This window comes from Pelophylax lessonae (genome assembly GCF_965119305.1).
Source record: "Pelophylax lessonae genome assembly, chromosome: 2".
In the NCBI taxonomy this organism is placed as follows: Eukaryota; Metazoa; Chordata; class Amphibia; order Anura; family Ranidae; genus Pelophylax; species Pelophylax lessonae.
This window is the reverse complement of record NC_138769.1, coordinates 455,884,529-455,906,233: the sequence shown is the minus strand read 5'-3', so window position 1 is coordinate 455,906,233 and position 21,705 is coordinate 455,884,529. Positions and strand designations below refer to the sequence as shown.

Here is a 21,705-nt window from a genome sequence, read left to right as displayed (position 1 = left end):
TCTGGCCTTTTTGGAAGAGTGGCAAGAAGAAAGCCATTTCTTAAAGATATCCGTAAAAAGTGTCGTTTTAAAGTTTGCCATAAGCCACCTGGGAGACACATCAAACATGTGGAAGAAGGTGCTCTGGCCAGATGAAACCAAAATCAAACTTTTTGGCAACAATGCAAAACGTTATGTTTGGCGTAAAATCAACACAGCTCATCACCCTGAACACACCATCCCCACTGTCAAACATGGTGGTGGCAGCATCATGGTTTGGGCCTGCTTTTCTTCAGCAGGGACAGGGAAGATGGTTAAAATTGATGGGAAGATGGATGGAGCCAAATACAGGACCATTCTGGAAGAAAACCTGATGGGAGTCTGCAAAAGACCTGAGACTGGGACGGAGATTTGTCTTCCAACAAGACAATGATCCAAAACATAAAGCAAAATCTACAATGGAATGGTTCACAAATAAACATATCCAGGTGTTAGAATGGCCAAATCAAAGTCCAGACCTGAATCCAATCGAGAATCTGTGGAAAGAACTGAAAACTGCTGTTCACAAACGCTCTCCATCCAACCTCACTGAGCTCGAGCTGCTTTGCAAGGAGGAATGGGCAAAAATTTCAGTCTCTCCATGTGCAAAACTGATAGAGACATACCCCAAGCGACTTACAGCTGTAATCGCAGCAAAAGGTGGCGCTACAAAGTATTAACTTGGGGGGCTGAATAATTTTGCACGCCCAATTTTTCCGTTTTTTTATTTGTTAAAGTTTGAAATATCCAATAAATTTCGTTCCACTTCATGATTGTGTCCGACTTGTTGATTCTTCACAAAAAATTTGTTTTATATCTTTGTTTGAAGCCTGAAATGTGGCAAATGGTCGCAAAGTTCAAGGGGCCGAATACAGTGCCTTGTGAAAGTATATATGTGTGTGTGTGTATATATATATAATATAATATATATATATTAGGGCTGTCACGACTCGTCGACGTAGTCGACTACGTCGACTACAAAAAATCGGCGACGTGCGGAAAATGCGTCGACGCGTCAACGTGTGGCGTCACACGCCCCCGGCCGGCCGCCGCGCCGCTTGAAGCATTGCCGGCCGGGTGAAATTCCCCCGCCGGGCTCCGTCGGAGACGAGAGGTGAGTGCTGACCGTCTCCAGCACCCCTCTACTGCCACAACACATTCGCATCCTCCCCCAGCTACTTAGAGATGTCACATTTGCGGCGCTACACCGGCTTTGTAATGGCCTGTACTAGGTGGGAGGGCTTACTGGGGGGTCTGCACTGGAAGGGGGGCTTACTAAGTGGTCTGTACAGTACAGACCACTTAGTAAGCCCCCCTCCCAGTACAGACCCCCCAGTAAGCCCTCCCACCTAGTACAGTCTGTACTAGGTAGGAGGGCTTACTGAGGGGTCTGCACAGGGAGGGGGGCTTACTAAGGGGTCTGTACTAGGTTGGAGGGCTTACTGAGGGGTCTGCACTGGGAGGGGGGGCTTACTAAGGGGTCTGTACTAGGTTGGAGGGCTTACTGAGGGGTCTGTACTAGTGTACTGGGAGGGGGGCTTACTAAGTGGTCTGTACAGTACAGACCCCTCAGTAAGCCCTCCCACCTAGTACAGACCCCTTAGTAAGCCCCCCCCTCCCAGTGCAGACCCCTCAGTAAGCCCTCCCACCCAGTACATACTGTACTAGGTGGGAGGGCTTACTGAGGGGTCTGCACTGGGAGGGGGGCTTACTAAGGGGTCTGTACTGGGAGGGGGGCTTACTAAGGGGTCTGTACTAGGTTGGAGGGCTTTCTGAGGGGTCTGTACTGGAAGGGGGGCTTACTAAGTGGTCTGTACAGTACAAACCACTTAGTAAGCCCCCCTTCCAGTACAGACCCCTCAGTAAGCCCTCCCACCTAGTACAGACCCCTTAGTAAGCCCCCCCTCCCAGTGCAGACCCCTCAGTAAGCCCTCCCACCCAGTACATACTGTACTAGGTGGGAGGGCTTACTGAGGGGTCTGCACTGGGAGGGGGGCTTACTAAGTGGTCTGTACTGGGTGGGAGGGCTTACTGAGGGGTCTGTACTGGGAGGGGGGTTTAGTAAGTGGTCTGTACTAGGTGGGAGGGCTTACTGAGGGGTCTGTACTGGGAGGGGGGGAGGGCTTAGTAAGTGGTTTGTACTAGATGGGAGGGCTTACTGAGGGGTCTGTACTGGGAGGGGGGTTTAGTAAGTGGTCTGTACTAGGTGGGAGGGCTTACTGAGGGGTCTGTACTGGGAGGGGGGCTTAGTAAGTGGTCTGTACTAGATGGGAGGGCTTACTGAGGGGTCTGTACTGGGAGGGGGGCTTACTAAGTGGTCTGTACTGGGTGGGAGGGCTTACTGTGGGGGGCTGTAGTGGGAGGGGGGCTTACTGAGGGGTCTGTAGTGGGAGGGGGGCTTACTGAGGGGTCTGTATTAATTACAGGATTAATTAGCTAATCAAAAAGACTAAATTAAGCAAAAAAACAAAAAAATTAAATAATCGCTAGATTAGTCGACTAATCGTAAAAATAATCGATAGATTAGTCGACAGACAAATTAATCGTTAGTTGCAGCCCTAATATATATATATATATATATATAATATGTGTTTGTAGACTCTAAAGCCTAGTACACACTAGTAGTTTCTTTTTTTTTTTCTTCATTTAACCCAGTAGGGCTGAACAAAAAATTGACAGCTCTGGAGGAGCAGACATAGTAACAATGTGATGCTGTTGTGTTTTGACAGGGGGACAACTTCTGTCGGACTGGCTGCAATACGCACAATCCTAATGTCGACCCGTTTCTATTATGCCGGCTGTCATTTGGCCTGTGTGTACATGGCTTAACGTTCACATCTATACTAAACAATATACACTAGAGCTGCACGATTAATCGTATGAAAATCGCGATCTCGATTCACCCCTCCTGACGATCTAACCCTGAAATATGCTCGATTCTTTGCATAGCTGCATAGCAGAGAGAACAGCTGTGGAAAAAAAAAAAAAAAAGCCTCCGGGCAAAAGGCTATCAGCATCTCCCAGTAACTATAAACAAAAATGATTACATTTGTATCTTTTCCTTCCCTCTGCCAGGGAGAAAGGAAGTTTAACCTCTTAAAGACTGGATCTTTTTATGACACTTGTTGCTTGCAAGTTAAAATCAGTTTTTTTTGCTAGAAAAGTACTTAGAACCCCCAAACATTTTATATATTTTTTTTTAGCAGAGACCCTACAGAATAAAATGGCGATTGTTGTAATATTTTATGTCACACTGTATTTGCGCAGCAGTCTTTCAAACGCAATTAATAGACTTTAATGAAAAAAAAATGAAAATGAAAAAAAAAATCCCAATTTTTTTTTGTTACACAGAGAATCGTGAGAGAATCGTGATCTTTATTCCAAGCTAAAAAATCGTGATTCTCATTTTGGCCAGAATCGTGCAGCTCTAATATACACTACAAAAAATGTAGCTGAATACATTTTGGTCAGATAGATAGATAATATATATTTTTTTTCTAACCGGAATTAAAGGACTTTTTTGTTTTTAAAAGTTTTTTTTTTTTTTTTGCTTTATGTGGTTAAAAAAAAAAAAACCCGGTGGTTATTAAATGCCACCAAAAAAGCTCTTTGTGTAAAACCAAAAAGATACATTTTAGATAGTGTTGCATGATCAATTGTTAGTTAGGCCAACTGAAAATGGCCTGGGCAGGAAGGGAAAGTAACATGCTAGTATTGAAGTATGATGCCCGATCAGATTGTATTGCCTAATTACAAAATCATTGTATATATTCAAATTTTTGTTTGAAAAGCAGTGCACATACTTTTATTCTAATGATCTATGTAATTATTACACAATCCATTTAGTAAACTTTTAAAATTCTCAGTTTTAAGGCCAGTTCACACCATAGAAACGCAGACCAGATGTCTTCCAGATTCTCTTCTGCATGTGCATTTTTCAATGTGTTTTTGGTGCATTTTTGATGTAGTCCAGTGCATTCCCCCCCCCCCCCCCCCTTTTTTTTTTTCTTAACCCTAAATAAGGATGTGCGATCCAGTGCATTTTTTATGCGTTTTAAATCATTCCAGTGCAAGAAAAATGCAGCATGCTCTACCTTTTTTACTGGAACTGCAAGCACTGGTGTGAACTATGCCATTGGAAACCATATAACCTACTTTCCATGCGCTTATGATGCAGAAAAAACGCACTGGGCTGGATGTGGTGTGAGCTGGCCCTTATATTGCCAGCTATGATTTTCCAAAAATGGAACTCATTGGAGCTTTATGTAACTGGTTCCATTTAAAATAAACGTAATCATTTTACCACCAACCTGCGGTTTCATTTTTCAGATAATGATGGTGCAATATTTACCTTCGAATGTGAGCACATGAAGTTGAAGTGGTATTTTTTCTGTCATTCTGTAGTCGTGTTAAGAGTGCCAGGTAAATGAGAAAATCCTAAATACAGACACTATAACAGCTTTTAAGACCCATTTAAGAATTTGGGGAGAGACCAAGCATTTTTTAAAAGCAGGAAGAAAAATTAAAATCTATTTGTCAGAATTGTGCATTTTTTGTTTTTTCATTTATTTTGTGCTGTGACAATTGTGCTATTGTATTTTCACATGGAGTGAAACAGAATTGCAAATACTTACTTTGTTTTAACTTCTCTTTTTGCATTTTCTTAAAGGAATCAGAATTTGATCCATTGAAGTTTAGAAGTGTTATTGAATGTGAGAAGCCAAATAACGATTTAAGCAGGTTTCGTGGTTACATGTAAGTATTGTATTGATATACCTTTTACATGTGTACAGTACTGTTAGAGACATGGGATGTATCTGTTTTCTAATATAAAGACAAGCTAGCAAGATTTGGAAGAAGAATTCCACATTTACCTTTTTCTGTACCAACCATTTCTGCCTCTGGGGAAAACTGTTGTGTTGTTGTAATTATCTCCCTTTTCCCTGTACACTGTTTTTTTTCCCCAAAATATTTGTTAGAGGGAATTGCATCAAAAACGCATCTTTTTTTCTGCCCAGTCTCAAAGACCCACTGACTCCCTTACACATGCCTTTAGGAGGTTTCCATAACAGCTGTTTTGTCCTGTTTGATGCATATAATCTTTGTAATACCAGTTTCATCTGGATGAGAAAGTTATTGCAGTTTCCCTAACACCCTGAACCCTACCTAGAAACCTGGAATGGCAGTTACTCCTGTTTGGTGTGTTGCTCTCTTTGTGAATGCAGTGTTGGTTGAGTAGAACTGACCTGATTGTATTGGGTAGTAATTTGTCCCTTTTGAAGTCCCTAAAGGTCATCGATAAGTACTTTTGGGCCAGTTCACACCACATGCAGTCCAGTGCATTTTCTTCTCTGCTTCAGAAACGCATGGGATAATAGGTTGTATTCTTTCCAATGGCATAGTTCACACCAGTGTCATCCGTTTCAGTGCATTCCAAAAAAAAGTAAAAAATACTTTTTTTTTTTTTTTCTGCACTGAAAACTGTAAAAGGCATCAAAAACACACTGGGATGCACCAGAATGCATGCGTCCCCATTTGAAGTGTTACTAAGACCACAACTATAAAATCAGTTTGTATATACAGTAAAGCTTGCTTGTTCTACTCACTGTGGAGCCTAAGGGGTTAATTTTCTGCATTGTGTAAAAAGGCTGTTTGATCCGATCTCCTCCTGATCCTCTCCTCCTTCCACTGTCCCCAATAAATATCCTGATCATACAGAGCCAGTGGACAAGGATGCACATGCACAGTTTGGTGTGTATTGCTAGAGGGTTTTTTTTTTTTTTTTTTTTTTTTGGGAGAGTGCATGTGATCAGCACAGGGCCAATCGGCACTGTCCAGACAAATGGTCAGGGTTCCTGCAGCCTGATAGGACAATCAGAGGAGAATGAAATCTCCTTCTACAAGCTTTAACCAGGCACTAATAAAATTCACAAGACTGCTCTAACTGCTGATAAGAAAAGGTATTGAGCAGTTAATTTTTACTAAAATAACTGCATTTCCATGTTCTGTGTACTGTGGGAGACCAGATATAGTGAATGCAGGATCTTGGGTTTAGTAACACTTTTTAAGGTAAAGAAATAAAGGAGGAAAAAAAGCACTGGAAAGCATCAAAAACGCGGAAGCAGGAACTCATCCAGACTGCATTTCTATGGTGTAAACTAGCCTTTAGAGTATAGACACATGAACTTTTGTAGGTGCAAATGAGCTCTATTTAAAAAAAACTCCAGATGTTTTTCCATGCCCAGGCAGCCACAAGTAGTGCGTCCAAACAGTAATGGAAGTGTGTGGCAGTGTGCTTGAATTGTACATGTAAACGCTGGTGCTCTTTTTGTATTGACATTCAACCGTGCATGCACATAGTGAGTACCAAGCACAAAACGTACTTGTTAAGGAAAATACCTCACACGTGCATGAGTAAATGCCGATGTAAAAGAGAAATGACGATTACTCGTATTCAAGTGCCCACAACCTGTGGCTCCCCTTTTCTAGGAGCAGGCTTTCCAGATGGTGACAATGATGGACCATAATTGCGTATGCGTTTTGAACTTGCAGTCTCTATAAGATTCATTGTGTGACAGAGGGACAATGTAATGGTACAATTGGAAGATAGAACAAAGCATTGTCCCCCCTATAACAGGAGATGCCTGATCAGGGACTTCCATGGCAGGATCACTAGAAATTTTTTAAATTAAACCAGCAGATTTATATGTATTACAGATGGCTTATTGCATTAGCACGAGATCATTTGACATGTTAAGAATTTGTTGGCTAAACAAAAGGAGCTATGATTCCGATCTTGTTTGTAAAAGGCAGTTATGACCAAATGGAATGTTTTCACAGTAACCGGATTGTTTTCTTGCTAAAATAAAAATAAAGTTATCTTTAGTGGAGTTCTTTGAATTCGATTTTAAAAAAGAAGTATGGACTTATAAAAAAAACATGTATGCGCCTCTAAGTGGATGCAGCATTGATCCGATACTGCATCTGTCCCCCGCCGCCTCTACTCTGGGAGCTGAGTGATAAAACACTGCTGATCACTCAATTCTCCCATCCACTCTATGGAGAGAGGCGGGCCTGTCAGTCATCGGCTCTCTGCTCTGGAGCACTGGGCTGTGGAGGACTTAGGAGAGGCTGGCTCATGTTCTCAGCGGATCGCTGAGAGGCTGAGCCAGCTGCCGGTCCAGGCATCTGGATGGATCCTGACTATAAAGTCAGGATCTTTCCTGAGCCTGTACTAAATGAGTGACGTCCGCTGACAACAGACTTTAGCACACTGTCTGCTGAAAATGGGTCACAGGAGTGCAGAACAAACTGCACTCCTATGACCTTCTGAAGTACAGCCAAAATAGCTTTGACTATACTTCTCCTTTTAAAATAAAACCGACAGTTAAGAGTTGGATTTTTTATCCTAGATTGCGGGACACAAAGCATATTCATATCCATAATAAGGGTTATATTGCCACAAAATACACCCAGCGGGATTTTAGGGCACATCCATAAATAGCGTCAACAATAAATAAAACATTAAATCAGTTTTGTTTACGGTTGATGCTTTATATCGATGTGCTATAATTTTATTTAATCTTCACGTATTAATTTTCTCTTTCGTTCATTGACGGACACAGCTCCTAATCTTCATGACTATATGGGTTATTGTGCCCCCTACAGGAGTAGGACACTAGGCAGACAAAAACTCGACTACGCCTATGGGGCAGTTCCAGGGGGTATACTCCCACTCTGCCTAGTCAGGAGTAAGGACCTAGTTCCTTGCTGAGATCTCTGGTCCTGACAATTTTTCTTTTTTTAAATGGAATTTTCCTCTTTATTTTGTTCCTGTAAGATCTACAATCAAGTGCCAGACTGGGCGACGAACTGGATAATCTAGATCATTAAGGTCCCATCTGTCTGACCAGCGAGCGCATGCAGACCGCAGCTCTTTGCTAGCTCGGCCGTGACATAACCCCACTGGATGAGGACTGGCCTGCGCGACAGCATGGAGCGGTGGTCTGTCCAGGGTGGTGCCCACCCTGTTTCCGGTGTGGTAAGTAGCTGTCCCCCCTCTTCCCCCTGGAAAGTTTTGGGGTGGGCGTGGGCTCCTCCCTGGGAAGTTCAGACCCCTGGGCTCCCCTCCCTCCCAGTCAGGGTTTCCCCCTCCTTTCTTTGTGGTCTAATGCAGGCCTTTACCCCCCCCCCCCCCCGGGGTGGACGTACCTTGTTAGGTCAGCCTGGGGTGTTGCACTGACGATAGGGGAGGGGGGGAGAAGCCAGCTGCTGGGACTGATCGTTCCTCGGTTGGGGGGGAGGGGTGTGCCTGCTGGGTCCCCCCTTCCTGTTGGAGCCATGTGGTGCCGCCATTTTCTTGTAGCCTTTTAAGCTTCAGATTGGCGCTCATGTTTGTGTAGCCTCTGTGGCCATTTTCCTATGGTTTCCCATTGAAAATAGCAGGGGCCATGTTTTTGAAGTTGGATGGGCCGTGATTCGGCGGTGAAAGCCCTTCCTCAGCCTCTAGTGCTGATCCTTGGATATTCCTCTTCCTGAGCGCAGCATGGTGTGCAGTTAGTTCGGGCTGTGAGTACCTGGCCGGTGGTGGGGAGTCCTTTTGTGGGGTTTTCTCTCCCTCTCTCTGCTATTGCAGTGGTAGTGCTCTGTGCTGGGCCTTGTACCACAGCGCAGTGGGGTATCCCTTGCAGTGTTTTACACTTTTGTGTGGGTTCCCCTCTCCATTTATGGAGTCCCTGGAGCATATTTCACCACCTGATTCCCCTCTGAGGCTGTCGAGCCCTCCGGGTCCCAACAACTGACTGCACTGACGGAGGTCTTGGAGTCCTTGGTGTCCAAGGTAGATTTGGTCCTGGGAAAATGGGCCAACAACAAGTGTCCCCCACCTTCACCTTTTTCCTCTTTCTCATCAGATCCAGAATCTGAATTGGCCATCGCGGATTCGAGTTACCCTTCGGGGTCTGCGTCCACACACCTTGCGTGCTCAGATAGTGAGGATGATTCCTCTGCTCCTCTAGCCGCTCATGAAAAGGCTCTAGTGGATGCACTGATTGTATCAGTGCAGGAAACCTTAAAGATAGAGGATGCGTCTAACGCAACATCGGAGGCGCAGATCACCTTTAGCATCCACAGGTCCTCAAAAGCGGCAAAGGCGTTCCCCTTTCCCGCCTTCTTTGACAATATTGTCACAAAACAGTGGGGGTGCCCGAAACGCACCTTTGCAATCCTTAAGCGTTTTGCAATGCGATACCCCTATGAGGATTTCCACCTCAAAAAATGGACGGTTCTTCCTGTAGTGGACTCCTTGGTTTCCAGGTTGAATAAAGTCACTGTCATCCTGGTTGAAGAGTCCCCGGTCTTCACAGACCCGACGGATAGGATGTCTGAGGCCTTGACCCGCCATATGTTCACTGTCTGTTTCAGCAGTGGTCCTGCAGCATATTATCTGGCTGAAATGATAGTTTGCGGACCAGGCTTTTAAGAAGGCCTTATCCAATCTTCCATTTGGGGGGGGGGGGGGTGGTATCGCCTGTTTGGAGCTTCCATGGATGACCTCAAAGGCCTCATGGGGGAAAGAGTACTCTTCTTCCTCAGGCTTCCAAGGGTAAGGAGTCCCGTCGCAGACCGGGGCCTTTCTTATCGGCTCACTAGCGGCCTTTTTGTCCCTCAAGGTCTCAAGACAAGGGATCTAAGCCCTTCAGGGCCTCTTCCAGGGGTTCGAAGAGGTCTTGGTCCGGCAGACCATGGGCAGTGCAAGACTTGTTACTTCAAAGGGTGATTGTTCCGGTTCCGACATTGGAACGTTTTCAAGGGTTTTACTCAAACCGGTTTACAGTTCCCAATAAGGAAGGAAAGGTGCGAACAATTCTGGACCTCAAGGCGTTAAACTGCTTTGTACGGGTACAGAAGTTCTGAATGGAATCCATTTGCACAGTTGTGGCATCCCTACATCAGGGGGAATTCCTCCATCGACATCAAGGACGCCTACCTTCATATCCCAATATGTGCCGCCCACCAGCAGTTCCTTTGCTTTGCCATGGGCAAGGAGCATTAGCAGTTTATGGCGTTACCCTTTGGCTTCGCCTCCTCCTTGGGTTTTCACAAAGGTATTGGCCCCAGTGCTAGCATTGCTGCGTTAGCGGGGGATAGCGGTACTGGGCTATTTTGACAATCTGTTTTTTGCAAGCAGAGTCTTCGACTGCTCTGTTGGCCAACTTGAAGATTACTATGCAAACTCTGAGGAAATTCGGTTGGATTCTGAATCTTCAGAAATCTGCTCTTGTTTCGTCCAAAAGCCTGGACTAGCTGGGTCTGGCGCTGGACTTGGCCTCAGCCAGAGTGTTTCTTCCTCTGGAAAAGCTTTAGAAATTGCAGGAGGCAATTCAGCTTCTGCCGTCCAGCAGACGGTCATCTCTTCAGACTTGCATGCAGGATCTGGGCCTGATGGTGTCTACCTTTTGAGGCGCTTCCGTTTTTCACAGTTCCACACGAGATCTCTGCAAAAGGAAATTCTGGTGAAATGGAGCAAGGATCCTCTGTCTCTAGACAATCTGATCCTGTTGAGCCAGAGTACGAGGGGGTCCCTTGTTTGGTGGCTTTGTTCTCCGACACTTCGTCAGGAAAAATAATTTCTTCCCCTGTACTGGACGGTTGTCACCAGACACCAGCCTGTCCTAGTGGGGAGGCGTCCTTGGCACAGAGTGTGCTCAGGGGGTCTGTCTGGACACTGGAAGAGTCCAGGCTACCGATCAATGTACTGGAGCTCCGGGCGATCAGGCTTTGTCTGGCTTCGTGAACAAGTCATCTCCAGGGGTGTCCAGTATGGATTCAATCAGACAACGCCACAGTCATTGCCTATGTCTATCACCAAGGGGGCCTAAGAAGTGTCCTGGTGGCTCGGGAAGTAGCTGTCATTCTCAGGTGGGCAGAACAAATCTTTCCAGCCCTCTCTGCTGTACACATTCCAGGGGTGGAAAATTGGCAGGCGGATTACCTCAGCCGACAGGCGTTGGACCAGGGGGAATGGTCCAACCTGTGTTTCCCTGTGACTTTTTCCATTGACTTCTATTGGCATCCATTTTTGGGTGGTTCGGGGCACTGTTAGGCCTCTAGTGCCTGATGTCACTTTCTCCATCCATCTTTGTTTGCTGCTGGGTGCGCATTTTCAATTCCTACATGTTTCTGCCATTTGGGGGGTTTTTCATGCCTTTTGGGTGTTTTGTCAGGAAAAACACTGCTGCCTCAGTTTGTCTACCTGTGTAAAGGGGAACTCCGGCAGCAGTTGCAGGATCGCAGTGCGGATCGCGATCTTGCCGATTTAAAGGGCCAGTGTCCCGTTTTTTTGTTGTACTGGGTTAAAACTTCCCCCACTGGTCTGTGTTGTGCTTCTGGTGCTTGCTCAGCTTCTGTACATGCAGCAAAACATTGTTATTTTGACCAAAAATGCTGTTCTGAACCGATCACTGCCCTCTATCTGATTCAGAGCCTAATATGGGTTCCATGGACAATGCCCCCTCTGCGGGTCCCAGTCCACACGCTCAGAAGGTAAGCGGGTTTCCGTCGGGTCAGGTTTTCCCCTGCCCCGAGGAGTTTTTGTGATGATATGAATGGACAGTGGCAACGCGTTAAGCAGGGGTCCCAGTCCACACGCTCAGAAGGGGTGGTGGAGGAGTCGTCCTCCGCTGCAGCGCAGGAACGCACTTTGGTTGCACCCATCAGGGTCCTTTTTGAATATTAACCCACCCAGTCAAGTAAGCGGGTTTCCTTCGGGTCAGGTTTTCCCCTGCCCCGAGGAGTTTTTGCGATGGTATGAATGGACAGTGTCAACGCGTTAAGCACGTGTTGGGGACGCCGCTACCCGTTTGCGGACCCAGTGTCCACTCGCTGGACGGTGTCACCTATGGTGGACCTCACTGTGTCCAGGTTGAATTGTTCCACGGTGGTGCACGTGGAGGACTCCCCGGTGGTTGATGCCCAGATGGGCTGGTGCGTGGGGTCACTTTCTCACCACATGTGTTGGGTGGGAGGCTCACTCCTCACGCCTGTTTGTTTTCACTTCCGTGCTGGTTTCTCAGACTGTTGCGGATTGGATCAGGGTGCTTAAGCACAACTTGGTGATGGAGTTGGCTCTCAACTCCCGATGACCATGATGGCCCAGGACATACCTGCAGGATGCGGCCCTGGACGAGGCTCCCCAGGTTGCAAGGTTGTCTGCGGTGGGGAGTGCACTCCACCGCGTGGTGTGGCTGAAGTGCTGGTCTGCGGACCATGCCTCCAAAAAAGACGGTGTCTGAGCTCCCCTGGGGGGGGGGGGGGGGGGAGACATCTTTTTTGGGGACTACTTGGATGAGATTGTCAAGAGTTGTACAAGGGGTAAGAGTAGCCGCCTGCCCCAGCTGCAGAGGGTAGAACAGCGCGTGCCTGGGTCCCTCCTTAAGGGCTCATCGGGGGCCTTTTCGTGCCTCAGGGATGCAGGACAACTGTGCATCCTTCAAGGCCTCCGGCGGTAACCAGAAACCCGGGTCTGGTGAGCCCGAGGCCGTTTGGTCCGGTGCTGCGGCCCGGTCTTCCTCCGCTTGAACTGAACCCCCTCACCTTTTTCAGGGGAGGGGGGGACGTCTGCGCTGCTTTCAGGAACCCTGGTTGTCCCTTCTAACCGATTCGCTCAAGGTACATGATCGAGTTTTGTTCTCGCCCTGCAGGCAGGTTTGGTCTTTCAAACTCTCCGTCTGTCTCCTGCATGGAGTTGTTGTACCGGTCCTTTCGCTGGACAGGTTTCGCATGTTAAGTTCCAACCCGTTCACGGTGCCCAGTGCAGAGGGCAAAACAGTGCGTCCAATCTGGACCTTTAACCTCTGACCCATTTTTGTGCGGGTGCTGCAGTTCCGGATGGAATCCAGCCGGTCGGTGGTGGCGTCTTTAAATCGGGGAGATTTTCTGGGCTCCATCGACTTAAATTATGCGTATCTGCACATCCCTATCTGCGCGGGTTGTTGATTCCTCCTTTTCACGGAGGCAGAGGACCATTCTCTTTTTGTGGCATTACCCTTTAGTCTAGCTTCGGCTCCCGGGGTAATTACCGTATTTTTGGCCCCAGTGGTGGTTTTGCTGCACAAAAGAGGGTTGCGGTCCTCGGTTACCTGGACGACTTCCTGTTGAGGGCGAGCTCCTGTGCCATTCTGGCTAGCGCTCAGACGGTCGCGGTTCAGACGCTCCCGAATTTCGGCTGGACCATCGATTTCCGGTGGTCGGCACTGAACCAGTCAGTCCGCCTGGATTACCTGGGCATGGTCCCGGACTCCGCTCAGGCAAATGTGATTTCTCCCGAAGGATAAACTTCAGACTTTGCAGGGCAAGATCGGGTCCCTAGGGGACAGCGATCTCTCCTCTCAACGGGTCTACATGGGTCCCTGGGGCTGATGGTCTCAGCCTTTGCAGCCATCCCGTTTGCTCGTTTTCTCTCATGGGAACTCTACTAGTGGAGATTTCTACCAAGTGGAACGATGATCCTCAGTCGTTGGACAGGAGGATGTGTTTGAGCCGCTTCTAGGGGACGGCACTTTCGTGGTGGCTCCTGTCACCCACTCAGACCCGTGGCAAGTCTTTTCCGCCCCTTGTGGACGGCGATCACCAAGGATACCAGCCTGTTGGGCTGGGGCAGTGTTCTGGACACCCTGTGTGCCAAGGAGACGTGGTCAGCGGAGGAATCCTCCTTGCAGATGCATGTTTTGGAGCTCCGAACATTCGGACTGTGCTTGCTACATTGGGCGACTCGGCTGCGAGGACGCCCGGTTCGGGTTCAGATGGCCTATGCCACGGCTGTGGCTTACATAATTCATCCAGGGGGCACCAGGAGTCAGTCGTCAGTCCCTAGATCAGGGGGAATGGTCCCTGCATCCCGAGGTGTTTTGGCTCCTGCGCGTCCGGTGGGGGACTTCGGACGTGGTTCTGTTCGCATCTTGTCTCCACAAGAAGGTGGAAAGGTTCGTGGCCAGGGTTTCGAGAGCCACGGCCACATTGGTGGTACCTTGGCTCCAGTATCTGCTGGTTTATGCCTTTTTCCCAATTCAACTGGTGTCCATGTTCCTCTGCAGGTTAGCGTTGGAACAGGTAAGAGTGGTTCTGGTGGCCCCAGACTGGCCTCGCTGGTCTTGGTACTTGGAAGGCGTGTATTGCCTGGTGTGAGTCGCAAGGGTTTCATCCTCGCTCCTTTTCAGTTGCGTGGGTTTTTGCCTTTCTACAGGATGGTGTGGATCAGCGTTTGGCGCTTGGCACGATCAATGGTCAGTTGTCGGCCTTGGCTGTTTTTTCTTCCAGCGTCCCTTGGCGACTAACTCCATTATTTGCACCTTTCTTCATGGGGTGCATTATCTGGCTCTGCCGCGGAGGGCTCCTTTGCCTCTGTGGGACCTGCATTTGGTCTCCATTTTTTTTTTTTTTTTTTTTTTTTTTGCGACAGACCCCCTTTGGGAACATCAGAGATGTGTCTCTGCCTGTGTGGTCCCAGAAAGTGGCCTTTCTGGTGGCCATCACTTCTGCTCGCAGAGTGTCTGAACTGGCGGCTCTGTCTTGCCGTTCGTCTTATCGGGTGGTTCCTCGGAATGAAGTGGTCCTGCGACCTAATCGGTCTTCGACCTCGGGGGTGTTGAGTTTCCACCTTCAACGAGGGTATTGTGTTGCCTTCGCTTGCGCGAAGCCCTAGCATCCCAAGGCATTTGCCTTGCATTCATGGGATGTAGTCTGAACAATCAGGGTTTACCTGTCGGCCACAGAGTCTTTTCGGATGTCTGATTCCTTGTTGGTCCTTCCTGAGGGACCGCGGAAGGGTTCGGCTGCGTCCGCTGCTACCATTTCCAAATGAATCAGACAGTCTATTGTTCAGGCCTATTCACAATAGGGTCAGGTGCCTCGTTTTCCTGAGGGCACTTTCTACTAGAGCTCTGGGTGCCTCTTGGGCTTTTCGCCGTCAGGCTTCTGTGGCTCAGGTGTGCAAGTGGCGACCTGGTCATCTGTGCACCCCTTTTTTTGCACAAGTCTACGAGATTTGCCGTGATGGCTTCCTCGGATCCTTCCTTTGGTTGCAGAGGTTTTGTACGTGGTGATTTGTTGAAGAGATGTGGTGTTCTCTCTCCTTGGAGTGAATTTTGTTCTGGGGTTAGCTCCTGTTGAGCTTCTGTTGTCCTGTCGGCTCAGTTTTCTTCTCTGGCCTTGTTGACACATTGCTGTTTTCTTTGGTTGCGTCTTTCCCACCCCTCACACCTGCACTGCTTTGGGACATCCCAATACTGAAGGCATACTGAACAGGCTGCGACTGTCAGAGGACGTAAGAGAAAATAGAATTTTTGTAAGAACTTACCGTAAGATTATTTTCTGAGTCTCTAAAGTCACAGCCCCCGCCCCTCTATTCTGGGGTTCGTTGTCTTCCTACACTGCTTGCTACGAAACTGAAGAGCAGCACTGATTAGCTGAAGGGTAATGTTGAGAGGGACAGCGCCCTAAAGGTGTGTCATGGTTTAACTCCTTTTTGTCAAGTTTTTCACTACCTAGCCTGCTCCTGCAGATAGGGCGCATTACCCAATGGTGAAGGCATACTGAACGGGCTGCGACTGTCAGAGGACTCGGAGAAAAGAATTTTACGGTAAGTTCTTACAAAAATTCTATTTTTTCCGGTGAGCTCCAGTTGATAGACGAGATCATTGTTTCCTGGTTGGCTACAGTTTAGCCTTGGAGAAGTTTTTTTTTTTTTCTTACTGTTCCCTCCCCTCATGTTTGACACTGCTTTGGGACGTCACATATAGTCCTGAAAATGAGTAGCTGTGTCCGTCAATGAACGAAAGAGAAAATGGGATTTTACAGTAAGTCAAAAATCCATTCCTCTGATGTTCATTAAGGGACACAGCACCTGCCCCTCTATAGAGTTGTTTTTTTTTTCTCTTCTGACACTGCTTGTAACAAAACTTATTACCTGTAGCAGAGAGTGGGAGTATAGCCCCTGGGACTGCCACATAGGCGTAGTCAAGTTTTTGTCTGCCTAGTGTCCTACTCCTGTAGGGGGCAGTATAACCCATATAGTCATGAAGATGAGGAGCTGTGTCTGTCAATGAACATCAGAGAAATGGATTTTACGGTAAGCCAAAAATCCCATTATTTGAATACTCACTAAATGTTTATAACCTTGTGTGGGTGGCTTAAAAGTCCACTTGGTGTTGGTGTATTTTTGTTCTTCCTGATCTTTAACGCCAGAGGAGTGGTACCCAGGCCCCGCTTTAAAAACACGTGGGCATGACCTATTCCATTGCCAGTCAGCACTGGACCCTGCAAAACGGAACCCTACGCCAATTCTATATTGCCTTGTGGACTTGTAGGGTGCTCGACAGGTCCAGGGCAGTAATCCCCAGCTGGAGACTTGTGAGATTGCCAGATCTGATTGCCTTTGTGGGATTGCAAGATCTGATGGTTGAAGATTAAACCCACTAGGGAGGTCCTGTGGTAGGACTGGGGAGTGCCAGATTTGGATCATGGCGTGCACCACAGCATCCTCAATACTTTTATGTACATCCTCATTTAGGTCCAGTTCACACCATGAATCACACAGGTACATGCTGGCTGTTCCTGTTCCTGTGCATTTCACATGCAATCCTGGTGCTGTGCAATTTCAGCCCTTTTATTTAAATAGGCTGAGATTGCACTGGACCACATCAAAAGTAGTGCATGCAGTACCTAAATGCACAGCAACAGAATTGTATTGTTCTTCTTTTTTTTTTTTTTTTATATTTCTTTATTATATTTTTTCATGTATAAAATTTACATCCAAGGTAAGCATCATTTCTCATCTCATATTTATCCCATTAATCTCATCCCGGCCTTCCCTTCTCAAAAAGATACCCTTCTACAAATTCCCCCCTTCACACCCCTATTAAATCTCATTCTCTCCATGAATCGATCTATATTCCTCTGTAAGTTTGAAATCTTGCCATTTTCCCAAATTTCTACCGAATTTCCTTGTTCCTCTTCTCCCCAACCCCTTAGTAATTCTAACTTTCTAGTTTTTTCTACTTTTTTGAGCCATCCTTTACAGTCAGGGGGGTCTTCTTTTTGCCATTTTAGGGGTATCAGACTTTAAGCGGAATTCAATAGGTGTGGGATTATTGTTCTCATTTTACTGACAATTTGGTACCGTGGAATAAACACCCCTGAGGATCTTCAGGGATATTTATATTTGTGATTTTATTAATTGGGGTTAGTACATTCCTCCAAAATTTTTTAATCTTCGGGCATCCCCACCAAATATGTGCCATCGTACCCACCTCCGTACATCCCCACCAACAGTTTTATGAACTCTCTGTTTGAAAACTGCCAACTTTATCTGGGGTATTGTACCATCTGCTGATCAGTTTGTAGTTAATTTCTTCTGTATTTGTATCTATTGCTAAACTATGCACAAGTTTTAAACTTTTCTCCCAATGTATCCCCTCACTACATTGTCCCAGTTCTCTTTCCCATTTTTCTTTAAGTGAGGGCCCTGTTTCCTTCATTTCTGCTATCATTATTTTATAAATGTTTGAGATATTGTTTATCTTGTCCAAGAGACATACAGGTCCTTCTCAAAAAATTAGCATATTGTGATAAAGTTCATTATTTTCTGTAATGTACTGATAAACATTAGACTTTCATATATTTTAGATTCATTATACACAACTGAAGTAGTGCAAGCCTTTTATTGTTTTAATATTGATGATTTTGGCATACAGCTCATGAAAACCCAAAATTCCTATCTCAAAAAATTTGCATATTTCATCCGACCAATAAAAGAAGTGTTTTTAATACAAAAAAAGTCAACCTTCAAATAATTATGTTCAGTTATGCACTCAATACTTGGTCGGGAATCCTTTTTCAGAAATGACTGCTTCAATGCGGCGTGGTATGGAGGCAATCAGCCTGTGGCACTGCTGAGGTGTTATGGAGGCCCAGGATGCTTCCATAGCGGCCTTGAGCTCATCCAGAGTGTTGGGTCTTGCGTCTCTCAACTTTCTCTTCACAACATCCCACAGATTCTCTATGGGGTTCAGGTCAGGAGAGTTGGCAGGCCAAATGAGCACAGTAATACCATGGTCAGTAAACCATTTACCAGTGGTTTTGGCACTGTGAGCAGGTGCCAGGTCGTGCTGAAAAATGAAATCTTCATCTCCATAAAGCTTTTCAGCAGATGGAAGCATGAAGTGCTCCAAAATCTCCTGATAGTTAGCTGCAATGACCCTGCCCTTGATAAAACACAGTGGACCAACACCAGCAGCTGACATGGCACCCCAGACCATCGCTGACTGTGGGTACTTGACACTGGATTTCAGGCATTTTGGCATTTCCCTCTCCCCAGTCTTCCTCCAGACTCTGGCACCTTGATTTCCGAATGACATGCAAAATTTGCTTTCATCTGAAAAAAGTACTTTGGACCACTGAGCAACAGTCCAGTGCTGCTTCTCTGTAGCCCAGGTCAGGCGCTTCTGCCGCTGTTTCTGGTTCAAAAGTGGCTTGACCTGGGGAATGCGGCACCTGTAGCCCATTTCCTGCACACGCCTGTACACGGTGGCTCTAGATGTTTCTACTCCAGACTCAGTCCACTGCTTCTGCTGGTCCCCCAAGGTCTGGAATCGGTCCTTCTCCACAATCTTCCTCAGGGTCCGGTCACCTCTTCTCGTTGTGCAGCGTTTTCTGCCACACTTTTTCCTTCCCACAGACTTCCCACTGAGGTGCCTTGATACAGCACTCTGGGAACAGCCTATTCGTTCAGAAATTTCTTTCTGTGTCTTACCCTCTTGCTTGAGGGTGTCAATGATGACCTTCTGGACAGCAGTCAGGTCGGCAGTCTTACCCATGATTGCGGTTTTGAGTAATGAACCAGGCTGGGAGTTTTTAAAAGCCTCCGGAATCTTTTGCAGGTTTTTAGAGTTAATTAGTTGATTCAGATGATTAGGTTAATAGCTCGTTTAGAGAACCTTTTCATGATATGCTAATTTTTTGAGATAGGAATTTTGGTTTTTCATGAGCTGTATGCCAAAATCATCAAATATTAAAACAATAAAAGGCTTGCACTACTTCAGTTGCGTGTAATGAATCTAAAATATATGAAAGTCTAATGTTTATCAGTACATTACAGAAAATGAACTTTATCACAATATGCTAATTTTTTGAGAAGGACCTGTAATTGTTGATAAGGTAATAGTTCTGTCATGTCCCTTAATGGCTGCAGTAGTGAGCCACCTAAATGCCTCAACTGAGAGTACCTCCACTCATTCATTTTCCAGTCCATTTTTTTATGTTTTAATTCTGAATAAGTCATCATTTTTTCCCTGTTCTATTATATCGCCCAAACGTGCATCCTCCTCTTTAATCCATTTACCCCCGGTGCAAAACATTTTGTATTTTGTAATGGTATCAATGGTGAATTATATTTCCAATTTTCTCTAATGTGTATTGTGTCCCAGATTTTTAGTGCCTGACGTGTACTTATGTGCGTGTCACTACCTAATTTTCTCATTTTAGGAGGGATCCAGATAATCTTCCCTAATTGTGTATTGCTCATGGTGTTTTCTATTTCTACCCAACTTTTATCACTCTCTTTTTTAGTCCATTCTATCACCCTTGTAAGTGCTGTTGCTTGGTAGTATTTTTTAAAATCCGGTAGTGCTAATCCCCCGTGCCCCTTTCCTTTATTCAGTGTTGTATATTTTATCCTTGACTTTTTATTTTTCCATATGAACCGGGTTATCAAGGTTTTAAGTGTCTTGAAGAATACCTGTGGGACTGGGATTGGTAGCATTTGGAATTTATATGATATTTTAGGAAGAATTTCCATCTTTATCCTATTTATTCTGCCTATCCATGAGTAGATCCTTGGGGTTAATTTATTAATCTTAGTTTTTATTTCATTTAGTAGGGAGATAAAATTTGCCTTGTATAGTTTGTCTAGAGTGGGTGTTAATTTATGACGAAATAAAATATTTGGGAATTTTCTCCATGTAAAATGGAATTCACTTTTTAACCTCTCTTTTTCCTTCTTGCTTATGCTAATGCTCAGTATCTCTGATTTTTTTTTTGATTAATTTTTAAATTTGATAATTCCCCATATTGTTTCAGAGTTTTAATTATATTTGGCAAAGTAATCCTAGGGTTGGAGATATAGAGCAAAACGTCGTCTTCGAAAGCAGAGACCTTGTGCTTCACATGTCCGACCCTCACCCCTCTGATATCTGGGCACCCTCTGATTGTTGCTAACAGAGGTTCAAGGAAAAGTACAAACAACATTGGGGACAAGGGGCATCATTGTCTTGTTCCATTGAACATTTCAAATGACTCGGACAACGATCCATTGATTTTAACTTTAGCGGTCGGGTGATTATATAATGTTTTAATCCATGCCATCATTCTGGGTCCTATTCCCAGCTCCTCTAGGTTGCTTATCATAAACTCCCAGTTGACCCTGTCAAATGCTTTTTCAGCATCTATTGACAGTATCAGGCTCAGGGGGTCCTTCTTTGCCATTTGTTTCATCAGAAGAATTGTTCTTATTCCGTTATCTCGCCCCTGTCGCCCAGGTATGAAACCAACTTGATCCCTGTGTACCCACTCCTTCAATAGACCCTTCATCCCTGTAGCTAGTATTTTTGTAAATAATTTTACATCCACATTTAAGAGTGAAATAGGTCTATAGCTCAAGCATATTAATGGGTCCTTCTCTTCTTTTAAGATGACAGTGATTGATGCTAAACGTGCTTCTTTACTCATTTCAAACTGGGTACCTAGTCCATTCATGTATCCTTTAAATCTCGGGGTTAGCAGCTACCTATATTTTTTATAGTAGTTTATTGTGAACCCATCAGGGCCTGAGCTTTTTCCTGCGCTGCTTTCTTTTATGGCCCTCTCTATCTCTTGGTCTGAGATTGGTGACTCTAAAAGTATTCGTTTTTCCTCATCTACTCTTGTCATCTTGGCATTTCTTAGATATTCTTTAATTTTTACTCTCTTGTCCGGGTCATCTCCCTGTCTGTTATCTCCTCTCACTGAATATAAATATTTTTGGAATTCCGTTGCTATCCCAGATGTTGTATGGATTATTTCCCCATTTTTGCTCGTTATTTTATCTATGAAATTCACAGCTTTCTTTTTTTTCAGGGCTCTTGCCAGATTTTTCCCAACTTTATTACTCTCAATGTATTTCTCTTTTAAGCTCTTGTTAAATTCCTGTCTTATTTCCTGGTCTAGGAAATCCTTCAGTTCTTCTCCTTTTACCTCTAATAGATTATTAATGTCTCGGTCCTGGGTTCTTTTATGTTCTTGTTCTAGTTTGAAAACTTCGGCCATCAGTCTTTTCTTATCTTTTATTCTCTCCTTTTTCCTTTGTACACCTTGGGAAATTTAATATACCCCGCATGTAGGCCTTATGTGCTTCCCATATAGCATTTTTCGATGATTCCTCTGTATCATTTATTTGGAAATAAAGTTCCAACTCTTTCTCTACTTCTTTCCCCCACTTATTATTCCTTAACAGTTCTTCGTTAATCTTCCATGCATCCATTTTTGGTTGTTCTCTACTGATTTTCATTTTAACTGTAATGGGTGTGTGATCTGACCAGGTCCTGATCCCAATCCCTGCCTCGATTACTCTTTCAATCCATCTATGTTCTATTAACA

General features: G+C 45.5%; 1 protein-coding gene across 2 annotated transcripts in view; it reads left to right on the top strand.

The window, feature by feature from the left end:
- The window catches only part of ATP10A (ATPase phospholipid transporting 10A (putative)), a 454,793-nt gene that overhangs the window by 177,964 nt on the left and 255,124 nt on the right, over window positions 1-21,705 (top strand). For both annotated transcript variants that reach the window (XM_082245265.1, XM_082245266.1), the window contains exon 3: window positions 4,688-4,773. In XM_082245265.1, the coding sequence (XP_082101391.1) occupies window positions 4,688-4,773 (86 nt within the window). The remainder of the gene's footprint in view (window positions 1-4,687; window positions 4,774-21,705) is intronic.